Source organism: Poecilia reticulata, chromosome 7 (genome assembly GCF_904066995.2).
Source record: "Poecilia reticulata chromosome 7, P_reticulata-male-v2, whole genome shotgun sequence".
Lineage (NCBI taxonomy): Eukaryota > Metazoa > Chordata > Actinopteri > Cyprinodontiformes > Poeciliidae > Poecilia > Poecilia reticulata.
In genome coordinates, this window is record NC_088836.1 from 24,313,152 (window position 1) to 24,325,917 (window position 12,766).

Below are 12,766 nucleotides of genomic sequence, written 5' to 3' on the forward strand. Positions count from 1 at the left end.
TGCAGTCACTGGATGCATTTGACTAAGAAAAAGCATGGCTCCTTCATTAAGTGCAAAGGAGAGGAAGCAGGGACAAAGCAAACAAAGCAAGAGGAGAGGGGTGAGTGAGCGTTGGGGGATTTCTTCTTCCCTTCCATCGCACCCAGCCAGAGCAGACTCAGTTAGCATCTCAAGGTAAGCCTCCCCGTCACTTGGGCCTCATATTGCTAAGGCCGCTCGGTTCCCACAGTGTGTCAGGGCCTGCATGTGGCCTTCCACCCCACTCCGGCAGCTCTGCGTCTTTAGACCCTCAGGGCCCCGGAGCAGAGGTTACACCAACACAGCCAGCCACAGCAGCATGTCAGCCCCACACCAACCGTTGCCTTGGTGCCACCGCAAGAGATCCTGACTCCTTTCGAGGGGAAAGTGATTTGCCATGACGTGTACAGCTCCCTTTTTTTTTTCTTTGCTCACTTGTAGCTCCTCTCTCTGTGCATTTAATCTCCCCTGCTCTCATTTTTCCCCTTCTTTGTCATTCTCTCCACCACATCCTCAAATCTTCCTTGTCTCTTTCTCTCTCTCTCTCTGCACTCCCACTCCCTTTTTTTTCTTTGAGTAATGGCTGATGCCAGAAACAGTGCCACGATTAGAATGACTTTGATGAAAGACAACATCTGCGCTGAATAAATACTCAACCGACAAATTGCGTTTTTTTTTTGTTTTGTTTTGTTTTTTTAATCCAGCTATTATTCATCTCTCTTTCTGGTTTTCTTCTTTAAACCACTTCCATTTTTGAAGACTTTTGTGCATCTCAGAGTTGTCATCAACATTAAATCACAATATTTATTTGCAGTTAGGCCCACAACAGGCTCACAAATAGCTTCAGAGCCGCAGCAAAGGAGCACGCTTTGCACCGATAAACAGGAACCGGAGGAGAAGTCGATCAAGTGGGTCGTCCGGAGCGTTTCACTCGGTGACCAACAAACAGGTGCATGCCATTACAGCCCCACTTGCTCCCAAGGAGCATTCCACGCTACAAGGAAGTGTGTAATCGATGTTGTGGAGAATAAAGTGAGAAAAAAGTAGTTCTAATTGCAAAATGTAAATATTGAGTTTTCCCACAAGTGGGGGCAGACCACCCAGGATGCAAAATAGTTACCCACCCCCCCTCTCTCTCTCTCTCTCTCTCACTCTCTCTCTCTCTTTTTCCCTTGTCGACCGCCCGAGAGATGTCTTTTTGTGAGTGCAAAACATCACTGACCACAATCAGCCACTCACACACAAACCCTGATGCGTCTTTGCATGCAAATACTCGGCTAGCTTTGCTCGGCGTTTGTATTGTGGGAAAATTAAGTGATGAAAACCTGGGAGAGGGGGTGGAATGAGAAAGAAGAGAGGATCAGAGAGCCGAAGGTTTTACACCGTGTCTTTTCTGGTTCCTGTAAGGTGGTCGGGTCAGTCTGGTCTGAATGAATTCTCACAAGATGAGAGAGTAGGACAGCACTGTAGCTGCAGTGTCTGACAGACAGAGACTCCACCGTTGGTGTGTGTGTGTGTGTGTGTGTGTGTGTGTGTGTGTGTGTGTGTGTGTGTGTGTGTGTGTGTGTGTGTGTGTGTGTGTGTGTGTGTGCGTGTGTGTGCGTGTGTGTGCGTGTGTGTGTGTGTGTGTGCACATCTTGCGGGCTGGTGTCAAATACTTGTCTAGACTGTGACAAATACCTCCCCGTATTCTTGCTATGATTACCTGCAGGATTACCTACAAAACGCAACCGTTCACACAACCGATGCCGTCTCAAGATCAAAGCAAGCAGCTTCATTCCAACAACAGCAAACTCACAGAAAAAAAACAAAAAAAAATTAATTTCAGCCTCACTGTGGGTTTTTTTTTCCAGTTTTTTTTTCTTTTTGTCTTGGCAAGTCTTCATAAATATAAGCAACTGTGCAGATTGACACAGCACGAACGACAATAAAAAGCAATTAAATGATTGCAAAATGAGACGCAGAATAAACAGGAAGCATCTGCTTAAAGAAAAAAACTGGAATCCAAAAACTATAGATCTGCGTTTCAAAGTAATCACGGTCTGCCTGATTCAGATATGTGGTGCCAACTCTGTCCACCCTTATGATTAACATGGAGCTTCACGTTTTAGCTGTGGTTTTGACTTCCAAAATTTTTTTTTTTTTTTTTTTGCACGGTTTATACCGGTTTCTGGTGTTTCCTCACTTAAGAAAGCATTTTCTCAATGATAAATTTTACATGACATTTTTTACGTTGTTTGACAACAATAATGCATTTGTTACTTTTAATCTGTAATTAATGTTTTAAGAATAATGTCTGGCTGCCCAACCAAATCTCATTTGTAGCGATTTAAATTCTATATTTTATTAATAATTTAAGATAATTTAAGATTTTTTGTGTCCACTGCAGCACACGACTATTAAGTAATAATTAAAGATGCACCGATCACCCTTTTCCTGGCCAATACCGATTTCCAGGGTTTTTTTTAGCTCTGTCCTGCTGATACTTTTTTTTTATTGATTTGTATTTTTTTATTTTAATTTCTCAACAACAAAAAACATTTCTATTTAAAGATTTCCCACATTTTTACATTAAAGCTACCTGAACTTTTGCCTGATTTTTATTCAACTCAAAAAAGTAGATGTTCATGGTCCTGGATTATGTGTTTCTAGATCTAAAATGGTTCATTTACTTATTTAGATAAAGATAAAGGAAAAATTGGCCGGCTGATTGGTGCTTCTTCAGTAACAATAAATCCAGCCTTGCTCCTTAACCCTCTTTCTATCCCATGACAACAAACCTTAGTTTTGGCTTTTGGTTGTTAAGTGCCACCCCCAAGATTATCAGCCCCCAAGCCCCTCAAAAAAAAAAAAAATCTCGCCACCCGTTTTGAAAACTTTCTATGGGCGCCCCTGATATTGATTCTAAATTGTTTGGACACGTGTTTGCTTTCAGTCTGATGAACTAATTTAGGCACATGATCGGCTGCAATTAGTAAAATGAAAGGCACTTGGAGGCGACAACTTACCTTGAGGGGTTTTACTTCCTGAAGCTGACTGTTGGACAAAGGCGACCAAAAGGAAACCCACAAATCCAAGGCTTGCGCGTACCAAAGCGTGCAGATACATGTTAACTTTTCCTTTAGTTCAACACGACAGGAACACTTTCTGGGATCTGCGATGCGCAGGAGCACACAGAACATAGAAGGGTGTGTGTGGCAGAAATGTAGTGTCTTGCTACTCCTCCTGAGCACCCGCTGACAGGATACGGTGCGATCTTCTCTTTTTTCTCTCTCTCTCTCTCTCTCTTCTCCCCTCTCTCTCTCCTCTAAACGTCTTCTTAATTCAGTTTAAAGTGATCGGGGTTGAGGAGAGCCCTACAACGCGGAGCGCAATAAGCCTGTTCTGTTATCATGGTTCGAGCTCAGAGACGGTGCCAATTTAAGAGAAAGAGAGAGAGAGAGAGAGGGGGGAAAGGAGCGAGAGATGGAGTGCTCGACGGGGTCTAAAAGGGGGAGGAGAGAGGAAGGAGCGTCCGATCAGTGCTCCTGACTCCTCCGACGCTCCAGCTCCTACCTCAGCCTCTCTCTCTCTCTCTTTTTCTCTCTCTCTCTCTCTCTCTCTTTTTGTTCTGCAGGAACGTACACGCAGGTGCTGGCTGGGCTCAAGGTGAGCAAGGGGTTACCACGTGCGCAAGAGGTGCGGGTCCGGCTCGTGCACCTGCGCAAAAACACAAGTTGCCGTCACGGCAGTGTGGTAAAAAGTAATTGTTGTAAGGAGGTGGGGGGATGCGAGGGGGACAACGGGGTTGATGGGTTTATAAACGCCTCAGATGAAAAAAGTAATAGCTTGGAGATTGCATTCTGTAGTTACCCAGTAAAGCGTGGAGATCATCATCATCTGGGCCAACTAAACAGTCAGGGCGCATTTATAGCGGATAATTTAAAGCAGAGGCGACCCATGGCTATATGAGGCCCAGAGCAGAACTTCTGTTGGGCCCCCTTGTGATACATGTTCAGGGAATTTATTTTATTTTATTTTATTTATTTATTTATTTCACTTTCCGTTCAACACAGCTTGTTTTACAATTACTTAGCAACCCAACATTAACTTCAGGTGTTTGGAACATCTTTGAAAAGTTCATTTATTTCAGCAATGCCATTCTAAAAGTGGCCGTAGTGTGAGTTTGAGAATGGACCAAAATGCAGACAAGAGCTGGGAGCATGGATCACGTTGAAAGACTCAATGGAGAAATTAAGACAATAAAATAGTAAGGAAAAAGCTTGGCAGCACAAGGAACCAGAGCCAAACAAAAACAGGGATCCAGAACAAAACAAATTCAGGAAAATCCAGGGACGTTACAAGGTTTAACAGGAGGAGCCAGAACGGAGTGTGAGCAAGAGAAAGGTTTAAATACTGGGAGGGTGAATGCTTTAACAAAAGACCTGGGCTGATGAGCTACCGGGCTGTAAGTGTGAGGGGAAGAGAGAGAAAAAAATGGCACAAGGTATGAGCGAGAGAACACAGGTGACTAGAAAATAATTCTAATACAAAAGAATAGATCTAAAAAAAACATAATTCATCTAGAATAATAATAAAATACAGACAGACAAGAAATAAACTAGAATCACAAAGAGTGACTGAACTAAAACAAAACAGACACAACGCTGGTCAAAGAAAGAAACCGAGGAACAAAAACATAATAAACCTCAAAACAACTCAGGATTCTAAAGGATAGAGGTTCATTACAGACACAGTGACACACCAGTTTCAATAAGTTTACATTTCTACAAGCACAGCTGACATGAAATTCTCATCAGATGTCAGAAGCAACTTATCCAGTCCAAACACACGAAGAAATCAAACCATAACTGCCAATAAAATGTTTAGTAAAACAGAATGACAGGATATTTTGAACACATGATCCGATGTGCAAAACAGCATGGAAAGTCACGACACAGCTGAAATCTATCAATAATTAGAAAAAAGGTGTCATGCAAGAAACATTTAATACTGGAAAAAAAAAAACCCCAGTGAGCTCTCTCTCAAGAGATTTGCAACCTGATGGCGGCGGTCCCAGCAGAATTTCTAAACTCCTCAAGAACTGGGCTCATAGTCCACAAGTGGAAAGAATCATTGCGCCATAAACTGGCCGTGGACATTTCGTCCGTGCAAGATTTCAGACAGGGAATTAAAAAAGGACCATTAGAAGAGTTGTCTAGACGCCAAGGACCTCTTGTGGAGAGCATCAAAAAGACATGGAATCAGCAGATGGACACGAGGAAACCAAGAAGAAATGCACTCAGCTGTCAGGACTGGCATCTTCGGATGCCACAGTGCACCATTTTGATCTGGAGATCAAAAAGGCACTATCAACACTTAGATTTGAAAAGGGGAGCATCATTTTGCCCTTAGGTGTGAGAGTGTGTGCATTTATTTTGTCGTGTGTGTTTCTGTGTTTCACTGTGATAGACTGGAGACCTGTCCAGGGTGTAACCCACCTCATGCATAGTGATTTCTAAAGGTTTTCCACACTTAAAAAAAGTAAGGGTTGGATTTTTGCTTCTTTTTCAGACTAAGATTACGCTTCTGTAATAAATAGAAATTTGCTGTAAAGCTCTCTACCCGTATTTACCAGTGGCTACATGCTTTTTTCATTAAAAATTCATTATTTATGTTCAGTTAAGATGTAGAATGGGCTACCGCGGTTGTTTGAAGTGCAACCCAGAATGAATTGCTTCCTCAGATATAATAACTCATAATCAGTAATTGTTTACAGGAGCATTGGTGAAAGCTTTATGTGAATCATCTGGTTACCAAAAAACCTGCATGCACATACTGTTTACTGTCATCTTGATCCAAAACCATAACCAGCACCATATTATCTGCCTGTGCGTACAGGGTCTTTCCCAGTGGGAAGTTTCCTTTCTCTTTGTCAAATAAGTCACGTCACTAATATTGGGAGTCAGTCATACATTTCCACAGAAAGAACATTTCTTTGCAAATAGGACAACAGCAGGACATTAAAGCTTCCTGGGTGAAAATTGAGGCACTGAAGATGCTTAATATCCACCATTATTGCAAACGCCTGATTATGAGCACAAAATGAATCCCCAAATCAAAGAACGATCCTTGACGAGTTTGATCCTCAACAATTTTCTTTGAGGGAGTGTCGACGCATCCGGACCATCTGCATCCTCACACCTGCCGCCTCTTTCACACCTGAATTAATCAGCTGCGTTAATGCATTTATGTTTGCATTTTATGGCGCGCGCAGATTTCTGCACTATAATTATCATCCCCTTTCTCATGTGTAATTTCTTTTACTCAATCAAATATAATTAGGGCTTCACAATGACGCTGATTGGAGATAAGAGCTCTGCCTCGCAGAGAATTAAAGACAGACACACACACAAACTTAAACGGCTCGAGGCAGAAAAAGGAGAAGGAGGGGAGATTATTTTTCATTATCTTTCATCCTATCTGAATGTTGTCATTACCTGTGCTTTAAAGATGACTTGTGATAATGTAATTAAGTTAAATTAAAAGCCTTGATACAAGATGTGATTTAATATGGTTTCACAAGCCACTCTGTTCTGTTTTGCCAGAAATAAACCTGGCCACAGGTAAACTTTCAGAGAAGCCTCTGAAGAACAAGAAGGACAAGAAGAAGGAGAAGAAGAAGAAGAAAGAAACCATGTCAATCTGCAGCACAGAGTCGAGCAGTTTGGTGTAATTAAAACAACATCCGACAGGGATATAGAAATATCCTGAATCCCCATGGCCAAATCTCTGGGTAATTGTGAGCACTTGTGTAACCAAATGAGCTCACAGCCACTCTGGGAGTTTGAGAAAGTCAGTGCACACGGTTACAGCCGAGCACGAGACAGAGTGCCGTGCACGGGCAACACACCGTGCACCGAGACGAGCTATTTTTTACACCGACAGACACGCAAGGGAAACATAGGTGATGTTTAATTTATGATTCTCCTCATGAAGAGGACTTTGGCTGCATGTTAGGTAAAGAGCAAAGGGAGAATGAAGAAGGTGTCAGGAGAGCAACAAAGGTCTTCCATGCTTAGTAAGTGAAATTGGACTGAAATTTATGGGGACAGAGATAGCTTTATGCAACACCTTCCAGAGATGTGATACGCACAAAGGCAACAGCAAGGTTGCAACCTCAAGATACGGTGCATTTCCTTTAATAGACTGATGCAAAGTAGTGGATAATGAAAGCAAAATATTAAAATTGTTGAAAACAAAGTAGAAATACATATATATTTTTAATGTGATGTGGATTTTTATCCAGTACCTTGTTTTCTGGTACTCCTAAATAAAACGCAGTGCAATCAGCTGCATCCAAAACATTCATTTGTGCTTAAAATTTGTCTTTAAGTCTGAATGAAACGATAGGCTGGATGAGGACAGCCTTGTAGCGGTCCAATGCTAAGTCTGTAGCAGCTGTAGACTCTTTCGGCAGGACAACGATTAGCTTCACTCTAAACCTGGGGGTCATGAAGCCCTTTCTTCAGAGAAAGCCATTGCAAACGCTGTTTGTCACAAGCTAAGCCGGGGACACCTCAAATGTGTAAGAAGCTGCACTCCGATCATGTGAAAGATTTATACATGAAACCACTTGATATCACAGCACAGAACTTTCCCCTTCTCCCTTTCTTTTTTAAAAAAAAAACACTCTTTATATGCGAGGTTACCAACACCACCGCAGGCCCAGCAGGATGTCTTGGTACTCACCAGGCCAGCACCACAGGGGAACAGAGTGGCTTGCTGAGTTCAACACTTCAGTGCAGTCATCACACAAGCGCTGCGGGCTTGCCCCTGGAATGCCTCGCGACCACAGCCTCGGTCACTGGCACTAACAGAGAGCAAAGAGTTCAAGAGGAAATCTAGTTATCAAGAGAGGAGAAGCAGAGTTCTGAGTCAAATATCTAAGCATGGACTGGCATGAGACTCTCAAAGCGGTACGACGATGAGTAAAAGCATCACAGGTTCTCTGTATTTGCACAAAAATGTTAAGTAAAAATGAAAATTAAAAATGACTTCTTTTTTTTTTTTTAGAGCACAAGAGTAATTATTGTTTCAGGGTTTGATTGATTTTTGCTAAAATATTATACCTCACTGGTAATTACAGTTCTGATGATGTCATCTAGCTTTTTTATTAATTTTAGATTTTGCTCATAACTTTTTTTTTCACCCCAGTAAAAAATACACACATGCTAGAACAATAAAATCAACACATCTGAAATTTTAATGAGTTTGGAGAAAGATGTGTCATGTACAGTTCCTATAAAAAGTATTCAAACACTTGGATCCCTTTTCTTGCTTTTACAAATCAGTCATGAGCAAAACATATCTGGATTTTTTTTATTGCAAAATAAAAAGACAGCTGTGTCTGGAAGGTCAATTATAGCACGAAGACAAAAGAATACTCCAATCAAATCAGAGAAAAGGTATTGAAAAGTGTAAGTCAGGAGATGGATAAAAAACAATCTCCAAAGCACAGAGCTGTAACTGGAGTTCAGTTACATCTATCATCAAGAAATGGAAGGGATATGTCATGTGTAAATCTGTGTCAATAAGATCCTCCTGACAAACCATGACCATGTAATGAGACTAGAGAAAGAGCTCAAATCTGAAGGAGTTACAATCTTTTCTTCATACAACAGCAGTTGTCCAGGTTCTTCACCAGCCAGCAGGCCCAGAGGGCTTGTAAAGGTAGAAGGTAAAAGAAAGAAAAATGCAGCAAAATATTGAGAAATCCTGTAGGACAATTTGTTTAACTACGGCTTCAGAGGATATTCATTTTCCATCAAGACAGCGACCTGAAGCATCCAGCTTAAGCTACACAGAGATGTTTTGAATACAACAAGGCGGATGTTCTGAAGTGGCTCAGTCAAAGCCCAGACATTAATCTCATAGAGAATTTGTAGCGGGGATCGCGAAGGGCTTTGTCACAATCAACCCCCAAGCAGCCTGATGCAGCCTGAGCAGTTTTGCAAGGAAGAAATGGAGCAAAGTTGCAGTGAGCAGATGTGAAAGGCTGACTGAGATCTATCCACACAGACTGTGTGCTGTGATTACATCCAAAAGTTCATCTTCTACTAACTTGAAGAAAAACTCTCTTTTTCTGGCCTGACTTCAAAGCTACTGTAACTCATAGATTTTGCAGAGTTTTGGTATAGCAACTCTGTTCCCAGAGAGAGTCAGTGGCAGAGGAAAACTACATTACTGCTTAGGGTCCCAGCCCATTAGAGGGGTGGCCTCAAAGTCTCACACTACAAGTTTCAACCTAGTTGAGCATCTTCAGTGGTTGCTTATCGATACGCCTAATTAAACTCAGTTCTACTGTGTCTCTATTGACACGCCGCGTCAAGGAACTAACCGCATAATACTGTTGTTGTCTTGTAAAATATAAGCGGCACCCCAAATCCAATTAAGGTCCAAAAAGAATCCTGGGCAGGTTTTTTCTTCACCATGTCAGTTTTTCCAAAAAGCAAAGCGGAGGCCTGTGTTGGAAGGTATCTAATGAGTCTTTCCACTTCTCCAGATTATGCCTGCTTATTTCCCACAGCTGTGAATTTTACCCCTACAGCAGGAGATATGTAGGTAGCACTCAGCATGCAGAAGCGGCTGCGTGTTGAGCCGAGTGTGCGTGAGCGCCTACAATCGAGCGGACTAGTCAAGATCAAATGAGATAAAGCGGTGGATATTTTCCCCCAAATGTAATCCTCACTGTGGTTTTGTCATTCAAAGAAGCATAATCGTTCACCTCAAGTGTACTGTGCTTAAAGTATGTCTGCTGGCAGGCAATTTCAAACGCAGCAGAGGTGATAGACATTTATTCTCAGCTAACTGTTTTAATGACGCAGAACTTGGCTAGGCATGCTCAAACCTGAGCGTGCTCCGCGGTGGCTCTGTTTCACTTTGTCCCAACTAATCCTCCATGATCAACTCATGTGTGGAGGAAAGGTCAAAGGGGGGGGAGGGTGGCTTGCTTCAGACAGACAATATGTAAGAAGGTAAGTACAGAACAAGGCCAAGATGGTGGGGAAGTCCCATGAGCTCATCGTCTAGCCAGATATTCCAGCAGCTATGAAAGCCTCTTCTGGCTCCTGTCACAAGGGGAATGTTTCCAAGGAGTCTCGAAGAGTTTCAGCTTATCTGAAAAACAGAAAGCTACACTTAACTTTTATCAAACCGCAAAAATTCATTAACTTCCCCCTGAGCCCTAGAAGTCCAAGCTGAAGTTCAACGGTGACACTTCAGTGAGTAAATCCTTACGGCAAATCGCCCATATTCAAAGTTCTGACGTTATTCTCTGCTTTGATTCCCAAACCTGAATCACTTCCTCTTCACAGGACAGAACAAAGAAATTCTGTTTTCAAAAGGTAAAAAAAAAAAAAAAAAAAAAAACTGCTGTTAAAGATATAAGAGTTCATTTCTAGGCTGAGCTTTTAACCAGAAGAGAAGCTAGAAGGAATAAAAATGTCTTCCCAGACTATCTGCTACTGTCAATTTTTTAATTCTTCAGCTTCAAAAAGACTTGAATATGTAGTTTGAAACAAGCAAATTAATGCCAATTTTTTTTTGGGTTTAATAAATTACAAACAACTAAATTATTATATAAATAAGACAACCAACAAATGACAAATACGCTTTACTTTGTAGGAATCCTTCAAAAAACAAAAAAACAACAATCATAAAAACAAACCAAAAAATGTAAACAAAAAGTGCATCGCAAGCAGAATTAGAGAACACAATTCAGGTTTTCTGGTTTTGAGTTCCAGTTAGTAGTAGAATTACATATTATTTCCATAGTTTTTCTTTAAAATTTTCTTTAAAAGCTTCTCTGCCTGTAATTTAAGCACTTAAGAGAAAAAGAAAAACAATCATGGATTAAAGCAATCAAAAGTAAAAGGGCTTCTTTTCACAAAGACGAAGAGCAGAAGAAGAGTACTTACTACATATTAATATGGTCTTTATAAAACCTGAAGGGTTTATATACATGTAAAATATTTGTGATTCCGACAGCTTGAAAATTTGGTTGATGGATCCAGACTGCCCTCTAGTGGAAAATAAAGTCCCAGCTGAAAACCCTTATAAAACAGCTTTTATTATCCCACAGGTAGGAAATGAGTGTGGATCACATCTAATTTAGTTACAGATAGTTCTCTAATGTTACATTGTCAGGCTAATTTCACACTAGACTCCTCATTTAAGACTGTGTGGAATCTAAAGTTCTCTGAGGTGTTTCTGCTGTGGTCTGCCATAGCTGGGGTCACATGATGAACACAACTGTCCTTTCACTTTCAACAGCAGATTTGATGCTCTTAGACTGATCCTCTTAGAAATACACCATTTACTATTTTTTTTAAATTTAGTTTTAAATCAATAACCCTGTCTGTCAACCATGTTTGACACGATGGAAAGTTAATCCCTGCCAACTACTTTCATTTTGTCTCTGGGGATGTGTCACCTCAGCAAACTGTTTGTAGTAGGAATGCTGCACATTGTGGATGCAGGCTATGGTGGCATGTTATTCAGAGCACCTGATAGACGAGGCCTGTGAAGGTAACAGGTAAAGTGACGAGAGCTGTCACGCGCTGCTCCTCAGTAAGGTCAGCTGTCAGAAGAGAGAGTCGACTCGCGCAGAAACGTGCCGCGCAGCAGCACAAAGCCTCTGGTGTTTGTTTGCCAACGCTGAGTTGCTTTCTCTTCCAGTTTCTTTTCTGTAGAGAACCTTAAAAAAAAAGTAAACTGCAAATGTATCTCTTTTTTTGTACATTTGACTGTAAAACTAAGTACACCTGTGTTTTATTTGCTAATATTCAAAATAACATTTAAATCCCATTTTTAGCTGGTTGGCGTTTGCTCTCCCTGACAGTTCGCCTTTTGTGCAAGGTGTATAAAAATAAACACATCAAGATATGAAAATACTCTGTCAACAAGTGTTGCAAATGAGGAACTGGATACAAAGTTAGGCTCAGAAAATATCTGAGATGTGATCAGAACAACAACAGTAAAGGAAAAAAAGGTGGATGGTGTAAGGCTCATCTATGCACCACACCCATAGTGGTATGTCACGTTATGCAGTTAAATGAGATTCACTGCTCTCACAGTGAACAAACTGGGTTGCTAATTATTATATGTCCTCACATGTGTAGAAAGTGCTTAATGAAATCAAGAGAAGAAAGCATGAATATATGAATCAGCCCCTTGCAAACATGTCCGTATCCCTGGAACCTTGTCACATTTTGCCTCCTTACAGTCAATAACATCAATCTATATTAATGGGATTGTATGAGATAGAATAGAATATATGTGTAAATCAAATTTTGGAAAGTGTTATGTACATTTGTGCTCTGTCCTTTTGACTCTAATACCTCTAAATAAAATCTTTACAAATACTCTTAAATGGTGGATAGAGTTCAGCTTTGTTTAAAATAATCAATTACAGTAATTCCAATAAAAGGTTTAGAAGTTTGCTAAAGAAAATGAATGAACAGAGGTATCACAAAGTACAAGGAACATGCCAGATAGGTTAGGGAGAAGTTTAATGCAGAGGTGGGTTAAAAGACAATATTCAAAGCCAGGAAAAGCATTCAACAGAGAAGCAGCTAAGCTTCTCTGGTTAACTCTGGAGGTGCTGCAGAAATGTGTAGTTCAGGTGATTCTCAGGGAGAATCTGTTGGAACCATTCTTATGCAATCCCAAAATATGACTGATATGGAAGATGAAGAGGAATCAAGAA

General features: G+C 40.9%; 1 protein-coding gene across 2 annotated transcripts in view; it reads right to left on the minus strand.

Annotated features, from left to right (window-relative positions):
• scube3 (signal peptide, CUB domain, EGF-like 3) overlaps nucleotides 1–3,588 on the minus strand; it is a 113,731-nt gene extending 110,143 nt beyond the window's left edge. For both annotated transcript variants that reach the window (XM_008414203.3, XM_008414200.3), the window contains exon 1: nucleotides 3,027–3,588. In XM_008414203.3, coding sequence (XP_008412425.1) covers nucleotides 3,027–3,126 — 100 coding nt within the window. In that variant the 5' untranslated portion in view covers nucleotides 3,127–3,588. The remainder of the gene's footprint in view (nucleotides 1–3,026) is intronic.
• Nucleotides 3,589–12,766: the final 9,178 nt, after the last annotated feature.